General features: G+C 45.7%; 6 protein-coding genes across 6 annotated transcripts; 3 read left to right on the plus strand and 3 right to left on the minus strand.

Annotated features, from left to right (window-relative positions):
- Nucleotides 1-1540: 1540 nt before the first annotated feature.
- Nucleotides 1541-2428, plus strand: LOC128266290 (39S ribosomal protein L40, mitochondrial). Its single transcript, XM_053002701.1, has 3 exons — nt 1541-1682; nt 1750-1995; nt 2055-2428. Exons 1-3 carry the CDS (start codon nt 1657-1659, stop codon nt 2371-2373), a joined length of 591 nt encoding a protein of 196 aa, XP_052858661.1. The 5' UTR covers nt 1541-1656; the 3' UTR covers nt 2374-2428.
- Nucleotides 2429-2605: 177 nt separating this feature from the next.
- Nucleotides 2606-3607, minus strand: LOC128266292 (prefoldin subunit 3). Its single transcript, XM_053002702.1, has 3 exons — nt 3419-3607; nt 2941-3335; nt 2606-2879 (listed from the first exon to the last, which is right to left on the minus strand). Exons 1-3 carry the CDS (start codon nt 3503-3505, stop codon nt 2777-2779), a joined length of 585 nt encoding a protein of 194 aa, XP_052858662.1. The 5' UTR covers nt 3506-3607; the 3' UTR covers nt 2606-2776.
- Nucleotides 3608-3875: 268 nt separating this feature from the next.
- LOC128266194 (ATP-dependent DNA helicase 2 subunit 1) lies at nt 3876-6368 on the plus strand. Its single transcript, XM_053002541.1, has 2 exons — nt 3876-4648; nt 4934-6368. The coding sequence occupies exons 1-2, from the start codon at nt 3976-3978 to the stop codon at nt 6154-6156; spliced, it is 1896 nt and encodes a 631-aa protein (XP_052858501.1). The 5' UTR covers nt 3876-3975; the 3' UTR covers nt 6157-6368.
- A 91-nt stretch (nt 6369-6459) lies between these two features.
- Nucleotides 6460-10154, plus strand: LOC128260637 (importin-9). The gene is made up of 6 exons (XM_052993790.1): nt 6460-6789; nt 6882-7526; nt 7585-8003; nt 8065-8616; nt 8682-9470; nt 9534-10154. The coding sequence occupies exons 1-6, from the start codon at nt 6651-6653 to the stop codon at nt 10044-10046; spliced, it is 3057 nt and encodes a 1018-aa protein (XP_052849750.1). The 5' UTR covers nt 6460-6650; the 3' UTR covers nt 10047-10154.
- Nucleotides 10155-10308: 154 nt separating this feature from the next.
- Nucleotides 10309-13963, minus strand: LOC128260649 (sodium-coupled monocarboxylate transporter 2). Its single transcript, XM_052993800.1, has 8 exons — nt 13088-13963; nt 12958-13023; nt 12253-12527; nt 11942-12191; nt 11496-11876; nt 10796-10980; nt 10548-10731; nt 10309-10489 (listed from the first exon to the last, which is right to left on the minus strand). Exons 1-8 carry the CDS (start codon nt 13445-13447, stop codon nt 10427-10429), a joined length of 1764 nt encoding a protein of 587 aa, XP_052849760.1. The 5' UTR covers nt 13448-13963; the 3' UTR covers nt 10309-10426.
- Nucleotides 13964-14438: 475 nt separating this feature from the next.
- On the minus strand, nt 14439-17256 carry LOC128256935 (neither inactivation nor afterpotential protein G). Its single transcript, XM_052987663.1, has 6 exons — nt 17196-17256; nt 17007-17141; nt 15553-16820; nt 15283-15494; nt 15192-15232; nt 14439-14740 (listed from the first exon to the last, which is right to left on the minus strand). Exons 1-6 carry the CDS (start codon nt 17212-17214, stop codon nt 14631-14633), a joined length of 1785 nt encoding a protein of 594 aa, XP_052843623.1. The 5' UTR covers nt 17215-17256; the 3' UTR covers nt 14439-14630.
- Nucleotides 17257-17666: the final 410 nt, after the last annotated feature.

Consider the following 17666-nt stretch of genomic DNA (forward strand, 5'->3'; position numbering starts at 1 on the left):
TTTACCACAATATGAAACGAAAGCAAAGCAAGAAAAGAAATGAAAAGAAAACCAAAAGTAATGCAAAAGTAAAATCAAGCAAAACAAACATATATGAATGTAATACGCGGTGGTAACATACAAAGTTGGGAAACGAGAAAATTTCACAATCGACTATGTCGCGTATACACTTACGATAGTACGATATACTAACTTTATATGATTAACTAACTCATTTCGAATGAACCATAGCGATATATGTATAAGCCACGTTTTGGTTTCGGTTTCGATTTCGGTTCCGTTTTATACTTTGGTTTGGTGTACACTTTTGGAAACTTCGGAAACGCATTTCAGGCCAGCAAATTGAAAAGAATTAACATTTTTGGACCAGTTTTGTTCCCGCAAAATCGGAAAAATCGCACAAAATTGTACATTTAGCGCAAACAAAAAATTGCAATTTAAAACCCCCAAAAACGGAAAATCGAAATTTGGATTTACATTTAGAGAATGCATTTAGCGCAAAGCAAAAGCAAACGACATCACACCACACTACACCATCACACCACGAAATGAATGAAAATATGTATGAGGTAAATTCAATATTTGGGATATAAGCGAATATAATTACATACAAATTTATATTTATGCAAGCGACAAAATCGAAAGACAACATACTAAAAACGTGTAATGGAAAGAAAAATGTAAAGCAAGAGCAAAACACTAAACTACAATATGACATTTTTAATCGAAAAAAAACAAACAAAACTTATTTTATTGAAAAATTATGTAAAATTTACTAAGGAAAAAATGCAAAAAACACACAATAAAACTATATTGTTTATTTTCATCTTTAAAAATAAAGTTTTAAAATCGTATAAAAATAGTAATTGTCTTCACGGAGTTGTTTTCTTGTTGGAAAAGTAGTGAACGGTAAGTATACTTGATATTATATTGATACTTTGATAGATTTGTCTTCCCTTTCTATTGGCCATTGCCAAAGCAATACTTAAAGTAAAAGTTTTAAAACTTGTTTAAATTATTTAATAAAAATTGTATGGTCCTAAAATTTTACCTATTTTCAAAAAAGAACGAACATTTTAACGGAAATCCGACTTCAGAAAAGCAAAAAACCTTAAATTAGTTTTGGCAAGCCTAAGCAAAATTTCAACTTGATCAGCGTGCACTGCGGAAATATACAGCTTATAACCGAACGGACATCACGGACAAGGTCAAACGATTTTGATTAAACCGGCTGGCAAGAAAACATTGAAATATTTGTAAAATGTTTTAGGAAACCGCGAGATCAAAAAATTTTAGCCGAATGTTTCTTTGGCATCTATGGGATCGACCCATCAACAAGATTTTTTAGCGTGATCGGCGTACCGTATAAAATGTCGCGAAATGGACTAGAAAGGAAGATAACTGTTTGAAAATAAAATTCCTACTGGCATACGTGTCGTATGAGTAATTTCTATTGAAACTAGCGAAAGCTAACACCCAAACCTTAGCGAAGACACCTAATACTACACAGTTAGCGAGCGCATGCTCCTACTCGATTAATTCAGCTTTCGATTGATTGTCGTAATCGAGAAAATGCCATCTCTAAAGCGTTAAGCAGCAACAAAAACAGCTGTTCGTACATTACGCAAAGGTTTTTTCCATTTTTGTTTATTAAAAATGTCGCTGTTGGCCGCCTTTGCCAGGTGAGTGGATGCAGGGCCATCTTTGCTAATACCCCCGCTAATCCTTGGTCAACATTTTCTGCTACAGACTGGGATTACAGAGGAGTGGCGGTGTAACCGGCGCCGTCGCTGCACGTTGTCTCCATATATCGCCAGTTCTCTGCGCGGAACCCCTCAAGAAAAAGAAGAAATTGGATCCGCAGATTGTCAAGCAGCGAGAGGATCGCAAAAAGAAGAAGATCGAGAAGCAGATCCGTCGGCTGGAGAAGAATGCACGCCAGCTGAAACCAGTTGAGGAACTGGAGGTCCCACTGGACCTCATCGATGATAAAGAGTAGGTGTTCATGTTGGGTACCATAAGATCACAAGATGTAATGTTTTCCTCCCCTTTAGTAAACGCCAGAGAAAGCTAAACCCACTGGGCAGCGCAGAGCTGGAGGAACGTGCCCTCCTCAAAAAACAGTGGGCGCACTATAAGCACGACGAGCGAGTTGCCGACTTTCAGATTATCGACCGACTGGTCCAGGCACAGAACAAGGCTCTGGCGGAGCTCCGGCGCGAGTCCGAGGAGCTCTACCAGGCGGCCATCGAAGTGGACCTCCAGTTGCTTCCTGTCGCCGTAAAAGGACCCGTGGCCACGCCCCCCATTAAGAACTATGCCAGTCCCGATGGCGACTACCTGCATCAGTCCATGAAATGGGAGGTCAAGTAGGGTGTACATGTGCCTGAAGTCAGAGATTTGAAATAAAGAAAACCCTTATACCATATTTTAATGGATGTCCATATTTTTGTTGCCTCTGGAGTACAAATAACAGATCACTAGATAAACTCGACATCATTGGACGCCTAAGGATATAAATTTATGCTTTTGTCCCATGCAAAAAACAACGTTATTTTGAATTGCATCGAATTTCCGACCTTGGAATTAAATAATGCTTTTGGAGTCCATTTGATGCGTTTTGTGGCGGTTTTATTGTTATCAGTGAAGAACGAGAAAAGGGCAGGTGGTCGTGCCTGCCGAGCCCTTTCGGTGTACTGTCGAAATAAATAATACGCGAGACGTAGCAGTGACTGCTGTTGATGTTGATCTTGGGATGGGGTTACGGAGCAGCTCCTTACGCGGGTGGGGTGGCGTTGGTCTTGGCAGCGGCCTGCCGCTTTTTCACGCCCCAGTTGTACACCCGCGCCATGTTGACCTCCGTGGTTGTGATTTGATCCCTGCAAGAGAGAATTGCCTTAGAAAAGAACATATTCTTGAAGGAGGCAGTGCACTACCAACCTGAGGAAGTCCTGGTCGTGTTCCACGGACTTCAGGTTGCCCACCGCTGACGTGACGTTCTGCTTGAGCAGCGCCTCCGCCTCGTCCAGCGGATACTCCAGCATCACACTGGCCCCCAGCCAGAGGTAGACTGTTTTTGTGGGCGGCACCAGCGTCTTGATAAACAACTGGTCGCTGAGCAGGAACTGCGTCTCGCGCTCCTCGTCCTCCTTGCGCAGCACGTTGACCATCTCCAGGGAGCGCTCCAGGTCGGGGATCTGGGACTTGAGCTTGCGCCGCCGCGCCTCCAGGTTGTAGGCCATGAATCGGTACTTGCCGTGCTGCTCGTCCAGCCGCTGGAGCACCTTCTCGCAGTTCTCGTTCTCCGGCTGCGCCATGAACGAGTCGATCTCCTCCTGCAATCGCCGAAGGAACGTGGATTAGCCTCAAGTCTCCAGCTGCAGGCGCAGGTGCACGCTTGTAGGTTAGGACCACTCACCAGGAACACTGCCTCCGGGATGCCGGCGAAGGTCTTCTGGTTTTCCGGTAATTTGGGCATTTCCACCGAGTCCATTATGCCAGTCATCCTGATGCCTTTATCGGTGCTGTCAGCAATTGCAAATTAATTTCCAGGAGGCTGTAAAAGTCGATTGGTGAGTCAAAATTCAGAATAGAGGTGGAAGCCAACATCGATGTCATCGATGGTTTCAAAAAATCGCTATTATCGATATTTGGCGGGGACTGCGATGTTTATCAATCTCTAACGACATTTTCTTGCCATAACTTTTCAAAACACCAAACAAAGAGCTAATAGGTTTATTGATGTGCTTGCTCTCGACTAATTTGGGTATAATGATCCTAAGCCAAATAGTTTTACTATAGCAAAATGATCATAGGTTCAGGCAGTAAATTTGTGGCACAGTGTAATTTATGACGCATCTCTAAGGCCATGCCCAGCTTATATCGATAGCTCCAACAAATCGCAGCGTCGATAAACGCGCCTGCTTGTGAAATTCGCGGAAAGTAAAATACTGCGAGCCGTAAATAAACCTCAGGATGAGCACCTGGAATCCGGAGAACGATGTGGACCTGCTGTCCGGCTCCGAGGACGAGGAGGAAGTGGCCATGAAGCGGGACTACCACGGGCGGGAGGCACTACTCTTCGTGGTGGACGCGAATCTGCAGAGTGCCGGCGTGGAGCGCCTTTTGGAGGCACTGAACATCATTCGGACAGCATTTATATCCGGGATTCTGGTAAACGACAAGGACCTGATCGGACTTATCTTCGCCAACACGAAGCACAGTCCCCCGCCGCTGGAATCCAGCGCCTTGGACAGCATTGTGATGCCAGAGAATTGTGCTGTGTTCCTGCCCCTGCGACAGCTTACCAAGCCCATTGTGGAGCACTACCTGGAATTCATGGGCGGAGTGGAGACGCAGTTCGGCGAGATGTACGGCTTGGCTGAGCCCGATGGACGCGGGAGATTCGATCTCATGATCCGTCTTTGCATAGAACTTCTGGAGAAGTGCGGCAAGAAGCTGAACAACGCCAAGATCGTTTACCTAACGGATGTAACTACGCCGCATCCCTCGTCTAGCAATCACTTCCAGGCTGCCCTGCAGAAGGCCAGCGATCTGGAGGGCAAGGAGTTCGAGTTCCATGTTATTCCAATGGTGGATGACTTCGACTACGAGCCGTTCTACAAGGAGTTCATTACGCTCTCAAGAGGTAAGAAAATGTTGGGTTATTTTAATTAAGTCATTTCTTCAAGATGTTCATATGCGAAGTCTGTTCCCCTCGTTGGCGTTTAAATTTCGCCGTTTGAGGTTTTAAGACTTTGCAGATCAATCATCAGCAATCATTCACCCGCGTCCAAGTGAAGCCCAATTGGCTCGTGGTTTTGGATTGGCTTACAAGCCATTACAGAAATCTACTTAATATTTATTTAAGTTATATAATTTTAAGACCTCCATTTTTAGATTATTTAAGTAACACAACTCTTATCCCTCGCAGCCATCGAACTGGACGCCTTCCAAGTTCCAGATGCTCAGATGCTCCGCGAGATCTTGGCCGATCGCAAGCTGAAGCAGGACTTCCTGCGTCGCTGCCTTGGTCACTTCAGCTTCTATCTGGGCCCCAATCTGTCCATGTCTGTGCAGTACTACAACTACTTTCAGCGACGCGCCTACCCGCGCAAGGTCCAGATTCTGCGAAGGGACAACAGCGTAGTGCGCAGCAAGCGGGTGATAATGGTGCAAAAGAAGGACGAGGAATCACAGGACATTCTCCACGAGTACCAAATCAAGACGACGGGCGGATGGTATAGTTGCAACGTGGGCGGAAAGAACCTACGCATCAGCATGGATCAGTTGAACAGGGTGCGCGACTTGCATAAGCCGCGAATGATGCTGCTGGGGTTCAAGCACCGCTCTTCCCTGCCGGAAGTGAGCTACAGCAAGCCTTCAAACTTCATGTATCCGGACGACCAGAGCGTCATCGGGTCAAAGCGTCTGTTCCGGGCGTTGTGGGAGCGCTGTTTGGCCCGCGATAAGATTGCTATCTGTCTGTTTATGTGCAAGCGCAAGTCCATTCCCCGCTACGTGGCTCTAGTGCCTGTGGAAGCCCCGGATAAGGATGAGGAGAAGGGCTACCGCTCGCTGCTCTGTGGCGACGGGTTCAAGATCGTCTACCTGCCGGAGTCAAAGCACATCCGTCACATCGACATGTTTGACTGGAACAATACAGCGAACACGGCCAGCGACGAGGGCGTCGAGTTTTTCCAGAAAATCATTAAGAAGCTCCGCGTTGATTACCAGCCCAATTTGATCAACGACCCAAGTCTGGACGCTCTGCAGGCGAATCTGCTGGCTCTTTCCCTGGACTTCACGTCGGATAGCAAGGGCATCGAAAATCTGCTGGACAGCACGCAACAGGATAAGCGTATCGAGAAGTTCTTGCCCGATTATGAGAAAATCTTCATTGAAGAGGTGGAACCAGCCAAGAAGCGAACAGCCAAATCCGACACAACAGGCGCAAGCGCGCCAAAGTTAGCCAAGTTAGATGAGGAGCAGCTTAAGAGCCTTGAGTTTGTTCAGGGTCTGATCAAGGATCAGCGCTTGATAAGCTGCACGGCCACGCAACTTCAGTTTATTTTGGCCCATCACTTCGATTGCAAGATGGTGAAGTCCGCAACCAAGGCGAAAATGGTAGCGCAAATCGAGGAACTGAGTATTTGATTAGGGGAAATTGCTTACCATGGCGAAAAGTGATATGAATGTAATAATTCAAAGTATACACATATACTTAAAACATAATTGCTAATATTTAAGATTGTTTTGTTTATAAGTTCAAGTTTGCTAATTTTCTGATTGATTTGCGCTTAATGTAAGTTCGGCGCCCGTTTTAGCCATCAACATACAAAATAAAGTGGAGTCATAATTTATAATTTTGTGAATGCAATAAGTATTTAAGTTTTTGATTTCCTTCACGACCAAGTACAAATGTTTATAAAAATTCGAAATAGCAGGCATAAAGAAAAAAGTCACAGCTTACATACATAGCTTAAAACTATTTTTGAAAAGCGATAATTCGATAATAGTAAAAAAGCCATCTCTAAGAGGCCAGTGTTGGACAACGTCACTCTGGGCCAACACATGTCCGCGCCGGCTTCTGAATTGCGAATTTGGACATTGCGAATTCATTCATTTTTGTTGCGAACCGCTGTCACAGAATGTCGCTGCAATTCCAAAACGACTGCGGAGATTCCGTGAAGCAGGCGATCATCGAGGAGCTGCAGAACCTCCTCAGCTCGGACACGGGTGTCTTGCAGCAGGCGGAGAAGCGGACGAAGCAGCTGGAGTACACAGAAGGTGATTTGGCGGGCAGCCAGTTTGGCTTGGCGTGGGTGCGGTTCATAGGCACATGTACATTGTTCCTCCTAATCCATCTCACCCTCTTGCAGGCTATGGCGTCTACCTGTCCGAGATCATCATGAACCAGGCGCACGAGCTGCCACTGCGCCAGATCGCGATCGTGATGCTCACCCGCTACGTGGAGAACCACTGGACGGATGACCAGGAGGCGGGCGGCAAGGCCAAAGGGTGTATGGCCAGCGAGCAGGCGAAGCGCACCATCCGCAACATCCTTCCCAACGGACTGTACGACCCGAACTCCAAGATCCGCTCCTCTGTGGCGCACACCATCTCCACCATTGCGGCCACAGACTACCCACACAGTTGGGCCGAACTGTTCGACATCATCGTGAAGTGCCTGGGCGGCAACGAGGACTCCATACACGGAGCCATGCAGGTCCTGCAGGACTTCACCTACGACGTGGAGCAGATCAAGGAACTGGGACCGGTGGTCATACCCGAAGTCTATCGCATTTTTGATTCAGAGCAAAATTACTCGATCAAAACCCGCGTGTCGGCAATCCGTATTTTGAAGCCCCTGTTCGCATCCATTGCCACACTGATCACCAACAAGGAAGAGCAGAGCACCATGATGAGCTCCATTCTGACCAATTTTATGGACAAGCTTATGCATTACCTGAGCATGAATAGCGGCGCCGGATCGAGTTTCCTTCTGCGCTCTGAGATCATCAAGGGTGGGTTGCCTTTGCTCTTTCCCAGAAAGTAAACTAAACCGGTTTTTTTCCACCTTAGTGTTTACCCACTTGGTCAACGAGACGCCCAAGTACATCCACCCCTTCATGGACCGCGTTTTGCCTATCATCTGGCAGCTGCTCACACAGATAGCCGAGACCTACGTGAAGGTATCGGTGAACCAGACCGAGTCGAATCCTCTGGCCAGCGGCGACAGCGAGGAGGATGACGAGCAGACCAATTTCCAAACGCTAATCATCCAGATCCTTGAGTTCATCAACTGCATCCTGACTTGCAGCAAACTGCGCAGCTGCATAAAGAATGTGCTAGCCGATCTAATCTACATCACGATCGTGTACATCCAGCTGAGCGAGGAACAGCTGGAGGACTGGCAGGACGACCCGGAAAAGTTCGTGGACGACGAAGATGATGGCGGAGTGGAGCTGACAGTGCGCATGTGCGGCCGCGATATTCTGCTGGTGAGTGGGAGCACCCTCCTCCAAAGACTCCTCATTCTAACTGTTTAACTTTAATCTCTAGGCCATTAATGACGAGTTTGGGGCCAAGGCCATTCAGCCATTGCAAGAGGCTTTGGGCAGGCACTTTAGCGTGGCCGAGGCGGAGAAGGCGGCCAACAATCCCAACTGGTGGAAGATTCAGGAGGCCTGCATGGATGCCGTGCACAGTTTCCGCGACATCATCCTCCTGGGCGACACCACATTTGACCTACTGAACTATTTGACCATAGTTCGGAATCTGCTTGTGCACCAGGAATCACCGCCTCTGGTGGGCCGCGCCCTTTGGACACTGAGCACCTACTCCAAGTCGGACCTCTACAATCCACAGATGTTGGCCGAGATACTTGATGTCACGCTGTGCAGCCTGTCGCCGGAGAAGTCGCACATCCTGAGGATCAGTGCTGTACGCACTCTTAACGAGTTTCTACAGGCGAACGAGACGAGCGAGGGGGAGAAGCGCACTTTATTGGTGTCCAAGCTGCCTGGATTCTTGGACGGAATCATGGCTTTGGTGCCGGGCTGCAAGGCCGCCGTGTTGGCCCTACTAATGGAGGCCTTGACCATTATGGTCAAAGTGAGTTGATTAGAAAAAGCTGCTAGCTACTTGATGTAAACAAAATTGGTATCCCTCATTTCCAGTTCGATGCTGAGTTCGCCTTTGCTGGCCAGGCCAAGATCACGCCTTTGACCATTGCCGTATTCCTTAAATACACGGAGGATCCGTTTGTGCTGGAAACGGTCCAGGATCTCATCAAAGCGCTGTGTCAGCGCAAAGAGTGTCTCGGACCGCTTCAGGAGAAGTTCATTCCCACCATCGTTAGCATTCTGGGGCTGACAGGAGCGGCTTCCACGGAGAAGCAGGACATTGCCCTGGACGTTCTCAACACAATCGTGCGCTACACGGAGCCGCCGCTGAGCAACCCCCTGCTGGAGACGGCCTTTCCCGCCGTGATCAACTGCGTCTTACACACTGACGACCATGCCGTTATGGTTGCCGGCGGCGAATGCCTGCGCAGCTTCATCAACGTCTCCCCGGAGCAGATCTGCAGTTACAAGAACGGCGAGGGCATCAATTGCATCATGCAAGTGGTGGCCACGGTTCTGCTAAATCCAATGAACAGCGAAATGACGGCCGGCGGTCAAATTGGACGCCTCGTCATCACCATTATCACCAAGATGGGCAGCATGCTCGGCCAGAATGTGGACATGCTGCTGAAGGCTGTGATTAGCAAGATGCAGAACCTCGAGTGCCTAAAAGTTATCATGAATCTTGTTTTGATATTCGCACATCTGTTCCTCACGCAAATGGACGCGGTGCTCAATTTCCTGTCCACTGTTCCCGGACCAAACGGTGAGCCAGCGATGCAGTTTGTGCTCACCAATTGGCTTTCACGCCAGAACTCCTTTTTCGGGACCTACGAGCGAAAGGTAAGTGATGTTTTGATTTACAATAAATTATTTGAAATAATCAATTATTGTGCTATTTAACAGGTCACCACAATGGCTCTCTGCAAGCTGTTTGAGTATGGAGTGGCCACACAGGACAACCGCTTGACCACAATAACCTTCAAAGAGTTGGTGGACGACCCCACAGATACCCGCAGACGTACTCGCTCTGTGGCGGCTGCAACCCAAAAGTGGGTCACCATTCCGGCGCTCGTCAAGATCTTCAAGGTGTTGATCTCTGAGTACCAGCATTTCCAGGAGGGCAAGACGGACGAGCCGCTTACGGACAGCGAGGAGGATGGTGAGGATGGGGAGGAGCCCGGAACTCCGGGCAAGCCGCGCTACATCTCCGATCTGTTCGAATCGGACGAGGACAATGCCGAGGACGAACAGCAGCTGCAGGAGCTGCTCAAGGAGATCAACTACCAGGGCGACATTACCGACAATCTGCAGAAGTTCCTAACAACCTTCGCGCAGAACGAGCACTTCCCCACTTTCTATGAACACCTAACCGAGGGCGAACGCCTTAATTTGCTCACCAAGGTGCAGCAGAAGTAGTTCTCAGCAGGCGAAGAAATCGCTTAATTTTTATATGTTGTGTTAATCGTATTTATATGTTGTTGCTGACCCTTGGATTAAATACACATTGCTATATTTTCTAATTAAGACAGATTTGAGCTGAAATGAACAATCATCTAACGTTGTAAAAATGGAGTATCAGTTGAATTTATATTTTGAAAAAAGAATAACATATTTAATTTACCAAAACTATTATTGCTTTTCAAGTCGAAAAAATGATGGTAATTAAAACAAAAGTAGGTGATGTACAAATCAAAGCTATAAACACTAAAACAAGTGATATTTTATTTTTTTTAAAAATACAATCCAAATTTGATGCGGAAAAATGGAAGTTGCCAACTGGGAGCCAGTTCGGATGATCATAAAGCCACCTCGTCGTGACGGAGCTTGTGCTGCAGTGGAATGTCGGGCTTGTAGGCATCCTGTTGGAAGATACCCACATGATCAAAGTCTACATCAGGTGAGCTCCGTCATACTCACCATGGGCTTTTCGGAGCCAAAGGCAAAGAACTTTCTTATGCAGGGAGTGAGCAGCACTGGATCCACTTTGTTGGGATTATTTTTGCCAAAGACCAGGGTGGCGAGCAGCGCTACGATAATGGTGATGGAGGCTCCAAAGGTGGTGTACCACATATAGGAGATCCGGTAAAGCGGAAAGACGTCCCTGCGGTTTTCAGGAACCATAAAAATTGATTTATTTATTTATTGAAGGCATTAACTTCTCTTACTGTGCAGATGCCATTAGGTGAGTTGTGTTGGCCAGACTGGTGGTCATGTTAAAGCTGTAATCGCATTGCTCCACATTCAGCGGTTTCGTATGGTAACTAATGGCTCCGGAGGCGATGGCCCACTGGGCATTTAGACTCACCCACGACATGGCTATCACACCCATAACTCCGCCAAGCAAAGCGCTCTGAAAAATTTAACATTAAATATGATTTTAATGAGACCGGAAGCATGAATAAACTAGCAGTCAAGGAATGGATTCGATATGATATAAAACCATATATGTATAAAATCGAGATATAATAAATAATTCTTCCAAAACAAACAAATTTATAAAATGTTATCAGATCGTATCTAATGCAGCTATAGGATATAGTCAAACAATTTTAATCAAATCTCACAAAAAAATGATCTGCGAACACATAAAAAAATACTATTGCGAATTTTTCAAATCTCTAGCTCTTAAACTTTATTTTTTCTTTATTTACTGTTTTACAAACTTTTTTAAAAAACGGTTTTAATTGCAAAATTATTTCATGCTTGAAGGTAGAATTTCTATTTTATTTATTTATTTTTAATCTACAATTTTGGTAGACTTAGTCAAACTCATTATTTGAGCAAATACAATTTTGAAACTGTTTTTAAAATTTAAATAAATTATCTTTGTAAGAAATATATATTATTAATTTTATATATACTCACATTTCCATTGATCCAGGGTAGAAAAAGACCCATAGTGAAGATGCCGAATAGCGGACCGTTCGTGATCGCCTCCAGGCTCATGGTCAGCTGGAGGACAGTGCCCATGTGCTCCACCACGTAGACGAGGCACACACAGAGGGCGCCCACTCCGACGACCACCAGGCGCATGATCCAGTTGGTGGCCGAGCTGGAGAGCGGCTGCTTCACGTACGGCTTCACGAAATCCTCCAGCACCACGGCGGACATGGAGTTAAGGCAGGTGGACAGGGAGCTCAGGGCGGCACTGAAGACACCGGCGATGAAGAGTCCGGTCATGCCGGGCAGTTCGCCCAGGGTCTCCATCACAAAGAGCGGCAGGAGTTGATCTCGCGCCTTTGCCAACTGGAATCGGATCGAAATCGATGTCAAATAAATTGCAATCTTAGAATCTAGGGCACTTAATCCACCTTGGTCGTGAGGGGATCACAGTTCTGGTAGGTGGCATAGATGAGCAGGCCATTGTAGCCACATAGCGCCATTAGGATGAGCACGCCGGCGCAGAAGATGCAGAGCGCTTTCCGGGCATCACCCAGGGTCGGAAGCGACAGATACCGCTGGATCATGTTCTGGGAAACTGCGTTGGTCTGCGTCCAGTAGACAATCCCTCCAAAGAACAGACACCAAAAAGTATGGCGCACTGTGGGGTCGAGGCTGAGACTGCAACCCCAGAGTATTGTATTAAATGTAATATATTTTGTAATAATAATAAAGTACTTACTCTGGCACTTCCAGGCGATCCGAGTTCCAAGCCCGCTCCAGGACCACACCGGGTCCTCCAATGTCCCGGGTACCCTTGATGGCCACAAGGCAAAGTGCCCCCAGCATGGACACCGCCTGCACCACATCTGTCCAGACCACCGCCTTAAGGCCACCAAGACTCGTGTAGAAGACGCAGATGATGCACACGATCGGAGTGATCGTATGGACCCCGATCCCCGTCACCTGGTTGAAGGCTAGCGCCGGTACATAGATCACGATGGGCAGATAGGCCACCTATGGAATTTATTTCATACATTAAAAGTAAAGGTTAATTAATTTTGTTTAATTTTTGTTTTTATATTAGTGTTCCTCCAAGCTTGCCATCATTTTTAAAAAATTAAAAAAAATTTATATATTTCGGTAGAGGAGCCAAACGGAATAATTTTTATTTTTAAATTTTTTAAATTTTTTTTTTGGAAAAATGCATAACTTTGGACTTCTTTAAAATTTAAAATTTCGTGGTTGGTTTTTATTAACTTTCATCCCACTTGCTAATAGTAAACCAGACTAGCAAGCAAATAACCTTATATTTATACATTAATTTACAAATGGCTAAAAGACTAACGATAACAATTTGAATAAACAATTATTTTAACCATGAGTTTTCTGATTTAAGAACAATGGGCCAAGTGAATAATTGGAGGTTGCTGACTAATGTACTCACATTCATAACGGCAAACATAATCGATCCGTAGAGGCGTAACCTCCGGTCAAAGCGTACCTCCAGATACTGTCGAAAATCCAAAGAAAGTTGAGATAAATCCACTGAATTTTATCCCAAGGGACAAGCTCACCTCGTAGGTGGAGGTGATGTTCAGGTCGTGGAAGACGGGGAGGTAGAACACGCCCATCACCACGCCCATTCCGATGACTCCGCAGGCCACGTACAGGTACTGGACCCCATAGGAGTACACCTCCGTGGGCAGGCCGAGCAGCGTGATGCCGGACACGAAGCTGGCCACCAGGGAGAAGGCGATGGGTATGACCAGCATCTTGCGTCCGCCCAGCATGTAGTCATCCTCGGACACGGCCTTTTTCATGAAGCCAAAGTATATTCCGATCCCGATGCAGAGCAGGAACATCGAGACGAAGGCCACATAGTCCGGCCAGGCGAAGCGCTGCAGTTCGTCCAGAATCTCCTCGATGCTCGACATGGCGGTGACTAACTACGTTGGATGGTTGGCTGGGATATGTCCGACTCTCGGGTCCGTCGGTGGCTCACTGAGCCACTGAGTCCATGTGCTGCCCAGATTTAGGTGCCTAGGCTTAGGCGGCTGTGATTCAATTCAATTCCGCTCAATTATCAATTGTGGGGTAATTTAGTTTCGGCGGGGCAACGGGGCGCATGGACTATCTTTAGTTAAGCCGGCGGGCGGGGGAATTACGACACCTCCGTCTCCAGTTCCGGGTACGTCCCATTGATCATCGCTCCTCCACGATTCGCACTAGGATCGACACGGATGCACCTTCTAGTCAATTATGTCACCCTGCACGCAAACTGATATTCCCAGATATGTGTCAAGAAACCAGAGACGCGACCTAATCTCGGCACCAATCACAGCCCAATTCCGGAGGTCGCACTGCGGATCGGCATTTCCTAACGCCGGAGCCCAAATGTAACGCCCAATTGACACTCTGGGAATTTTTACTGATGCGGATTGTAGTTGCACAAGAACTGAGTGGGAGCCATGCGCCGCCAGCAGCTTACTACGTATATAGTCATTCACAGAACCACCTGGCATAGAGCCAGGAGAACTGCAGTGGGGGGCAGGGCGGAATCAAGTGCAAGATCACCGGCGAATCGGCGGGAGCAATCATTATAGCACTCAAAAAAATTTCTAAAGGTTTTTAAACAATTTTATTTCTTCTTATCATCTTTACATCAACTTACAAATATAAAGGAAGAGCGAATACATAAACATACGTTTATCATAAACAAATTTTAAATGTATTGATCTTTCAGGCAACTTTTTAATATAATCAAACGTTAGTAATCACAATTAATTTTAAAAATAACTAAATAAAATAAAATGGTATAAATAGTTTTATTTTAAAAACGTTTTTCACAAACGAATTTTAAATGTATAGATCTTTCTAAAGCAACATTTCAACATAATTGAACGTTTGTAATCACAATTTAAAAAAAAGGGCAATTATCAATAATGATTAAAAAAACAACAATATTTTTTTAAGTGTCTTAACCATTTATATTAGAAATTTTTATAATTATGCATTTAAATTGTTTTAAAATACAATTAATTTTAAGGGATAAGTAGTGTTCAGTGTGGTTGTCCGTCAACTTGAACGCATTTGTATCAATCTCTCAGAGAATTTGATTCACTGCGAATCACCGGCCTGCAGTTCGCTCTTCAGTATCCAAGAGGCGGCCCTCAGCGCAATAGCGGCAACCACCGAGTTGGGATTTCCCGAGATGGGACGGGGCAGGACTTGGGGAAAATATTCCAAAAATATAAATATTACGTTCTATACAGGGCATTTTCAGGGAATTTCCAGATAGTATTTGACTCGAAACCATAGGGAAGTTATCTTTTCTTTTTACGAGAAAATCTTGTAACAAATGAACATGTACTACATATGTATTTAAAAACACATGAAAATAAAAATTCCAAAAAAATATATATATAAGTAAGTGTTATTTTTAGTAAGTTTTATTTTAGATATTTTGAAATAAAACTCAAATATAACTTATATTTTATACAGACTTTTATGAAGAAAATGTAAAAATAAATATTAGACCTGTTTTTAAATTACTAATAATTTATTATTCAGGTTTTTAGTGCGATTTAAAAAGTAATTGAAAATACATAATTTGTGATTTATATTTCATGTATTTGAAATTCTTCACAGTACTATTTTGACTCTAGTTTCTATACTTACCGCTGGCATCCACCACACGGACATTGGAAACGCCTTTTAGTCTAGGGATGTCACTTCATTAACTTTGGTTTAGTTTAAGATAAATTTCTACCTCAATTGCGCATCCACGACGCTGCCCAGGGCACATGTCCCTCCTGGATGGTGCGATCCGAGGCCAATGTGTCGCATCAGGCACTCCAGATAGTTATCCGAGGGTCGATGCTCAAAGAAGTCCCGCTCGAAAGGACCGAAGTTGGAGCACTCCTGTAAACGTGGCCAATGAATGCGGGGCTGCAGTGGAGCGAAGGCGGAGGAAGTGACTATCTGAAATTTAAGAGTTATGTAAATAAGTATAAAATAATAAATTGTTTAATTTTCAAACCGCCACTGCATTTCGAATGGCTGCAATGGTGCAGTCCACATCATCCTCGTTGCTGAGGTAGTTCGGATCTATAAGAGGATTCCTTCTCATGTGGCGGTTAAGGAGGCCCACGGATCCTCGTGACTTTGGGTGCAGGCAGCTGGAAATGACCACAAACCCCTCCTGGGAGGCGTTATAGTAGCGTGGAAAGAGAGCCCGGAAAGCTGGGCCCTTAAAATTCGATATGGACATCAGCGAAGATTCGTCGATGGCACCGGCTCCAAAGAAGGTGATGCCGAAGGCTGATCCTCCATAGCTGGCCACGTGGCCCAGCACTCCAAAGTTTCCCAAGGGACCGGTTCCGGAGCTGAGGAAGTGGATCAGCGTCATGGGATTCAAGAGCGTGTTCTGGTTTAGTGTGGGTCCAGTAACGCCCATCGAAACGAATAGTGGAAGATTAAAGTGGTCGTGCAGGTTGTGTCCCATCAAAGGCAAACTATGCTGCACGGGAATCCCAATTTTGTCCAAGGCCGATGTATCTCCGATTCCAGAGGCCATGAGGAGCTGAGGGGTTTGGTAGGCTCCAGCGCAGAGGATTAGTTCTCTCCTTATTTCAATGCTGAACTCCTGCTCCCTGCTCTCCTCATCCTTAATCCCCACCAGAATGGAGGTGGCATGGAGGTTAGGACTGGAGGAAAATTGAATGCGCTTAACCAAAGCTTCGGGCAGCAGGCGAAGATTGGTCCGATGGAGCACCGGATTAAGGAACTGCTGCACCACCGAGTATCTTAGGCCATTCTTAATATTATAGGTAGATCGCCGAAAGATCCAATCCTTGTGGGCAAACTGCGCCTGTGCCTCGTCCAGTGCTTCAGTGAGTTTGGAGTACCGTTGCGGGATTTCGAACATCTCCGATGGCTTGGGCCTAGCAGCTGCCATAAAGGATCTCATGTGCTCCCAGCTCCAATCGCTCAGATTGTGGAGATCCCGCCAGGAATCGAAGTCCGGCCCATGACCATCAAAGTGCAGCATGTAGTTAAGATTGGCGGAACCACCCAGTCCCTTGCCTCTCGGGAGGCACTGCCTCCGTTCAATCAGTCCTTTGGAGGAGTGTTTCTGGGGAACGGAGAGGAAGGACCAGTCGTTGATGCCCTTCTGCTGAAAGGTGGTGAGCAGAGGAATTCGGCTAAGCAGGCCGAATTGGCCACCAGCCTCGATGAGCAGAACACTCCCATTGCTGTGCTTGGCCAGCAGGGAGGTGAGTGTGCTGCCTCCAGTTCCAGCTCCAACTGGTCATAGAACAAAGGAAGGTATTGTTTTAAGTGCGAAGAATGTGAATATAATTTAAGCCAGGTGTATACAGCTACATTGTTTCAGAAAATTTAATATTTTGTTTCCTACTACCAATTAGTTTTATTGAAGCTTTCAGCTAAACGTTGGCCATAGATACATATCATATCCCATCTACCACTTACCAATCACATAGTCGAATGCAAATAGACGCTCCTCGGGTGCCAGAACATTGGGTATGGAAGTCTTGAGCAGAGTGCCCGTCAGGATTACCATGACAGACAAAAATCCTATGATAATCCCACCCAACACCAAGATCTCTGCAGAAGACAGACCCTCAACAACTATTTGTTTATACTACTTTTTGAGCTTACTTTGGATTTGCAGACCCATGCTGTTCTGTGCAATGACGAAATCTAACTAGTTCGAAAGGGAGAACAACTGACTGACCACCGACTTGGTCTAATCCAATTAAAGCCCTTGAGGGGTGGAATTGGGCGCCAAATTTAAATTCAACTGAGAAGCAAATCGGCTAGAGATGAGCTTGTGCAAAACGATATCTTTCTTGTGATGCGGCATCTTTATTACACGGGTAAAAGCTAAAAAAAGTTAAAAAAAGGTTTTATATTTTTATAGCGAAGAGTAAGAACACAAGTTTTCGAAAGCTAACGACATTGAAAATGGAAAATATTTAAAGCTCAACAGTTATTTGCTAAAATAAATACTCAGAAGGGAGTTTCTTAGTACCCACAAACCACCTGTTAACTCACTGTACAGCAAAAATAGCTTATCTAGCCTTTTCCTGCCAAACCAGGCTAACTGCACTTCGATTATTATTGTTATCG

The sequence above is a fragment of the Drosophila gunungcola genome, chromosome 3R, assembly GCF_025200985.1.
Source record: "Drosophila gunungcola strain Sukarami chromosome 3R, Dgunungcola_SK_2, whole genome shotgun sequence".
NCBI lineage: Eukaryota > Metazoa > Arthropoda > Insecta > Diptera > Drosophilidae > Drosophila > Drosophila gunungcola.

Excerpts from the sequence above, each read along its gene's own strand:
- LOC128266290 (XM_053002701.1), top strand. The coding sequence starts at position 1,657 with ATGTCGCTGTTGGCCGCCTTTGCCAG. Across the intron at positions 1,683-1,749 it reads CTGTTGGCCGCCTTTGCCAG|ACTGGGATTACAGAGGAGTG; the intron begins GTGAGTGGATGC and ends TTTCTGCTACAG. Across the intron at positions 1,996-2,054 it reads GACCTCATCGATGATAAAGA|TAAACGCCAGAGAAAGCTAA; the intron begins GTAGGTGTTCAT and ends CCTCCCCTTTAG.
- LOC128266292 (XM_053002702.1), bottom strand. The coding sequence starts at position 3,505 with ATGACTGGCATAATGGACTCGGTGGAAATGCCCAAATTACCGGAAAAC. Across the intron at positions 3,336-3,418 it reads TCCCGGAGGCAGTGTTCCTG|GAGGAGATCGACTCGTTCAT; the intron begins GTGAGTGGTCCT and ends CGGCGATTGCAG. Across the intron at positions 2,880-2,940 it reads CACGACCAGGACTTCCTCAG|GGATCAAATCACAACCACGG; the intron begins GTTGGTAGTGCA and ends TCTCTCTTGCAG.
- LOC128266194 (XM_053002541.1), top strand. The coding sequence starts at position 3,976 with ATGAGCACCTGGAATCCGGAGAACGATGTGGACCTGCTGTCCGGCTCC. Across the intron at positions 4,649-4,933 it reads GTTCATTACGCTCTCAAGAG|CCATCGAACTGGACGCCTTC; the intron begins GTAAGAAAATGT and ends TATCCCTCGCAG.
- LOC128260637 (XM_052993790.1), top strand. The coding sequence starts at position 6,651 with ATGTCGCTGCAATTCCAAAACGACTGCGGAGATTCCGTGAAGCAGGCG. Across the intron at positions 8,004-8,064 it reads GCGGCCGCGATATTCTGCTG|GCCATTAATGACGAGTTTGG; the intron begins GTGAGTGGGAGC and ends TTTAATCTCTAG. Across the intron at positions 8,617-8,681 it reads CCTTGACCATTATGGTCAAA|TTCGATGCTGAGTTCGCCTT; the intron begins GTGAGTTGATTA and ends CCTCATTTCCAG.
- LOC128260649 (XM_052993800.1), bottom strand. The coding sequence starts at position 13,447 with ATGTCGAGCATCGAGGAGATTCTGGACGAACTGCAGCGCTTCGCCTGG. Across the intron at positions 10,981-11,495 it reads TACCCTGGATCAATGGAAAT|AGCGCTTTGCTTGGCGGAGT; the intron begins GTGAGTATATAT and ends TAAATTTTTCAG. Across the intron at positions 10,490-10,547 it reads TTGGCTCCGAAAAGCCCATG|GATGCCTACAAGCCCGACAT; the intron begins GTGAGTATGACG and ends ATCTTCCAACAG.
- LOC128256935 (XM_052987663.1), bottom strand. Across the intron at positions 16,821-17,006 it reads TGCATTCGACTATGTGATTG|TTGGAGCTGGAACTGGAGGC; the intron begins GTAAGTGGTAGA and ends TTCTATGACCAG. Across the intron at positions 14,741-15,191 it reads CCGTGTGGTGGATGCCAGCG|TCCTGCCCCGTCCCATCTCG; the intron begins GTAAGTATAGAA and ends ATTTTCCCCAAG.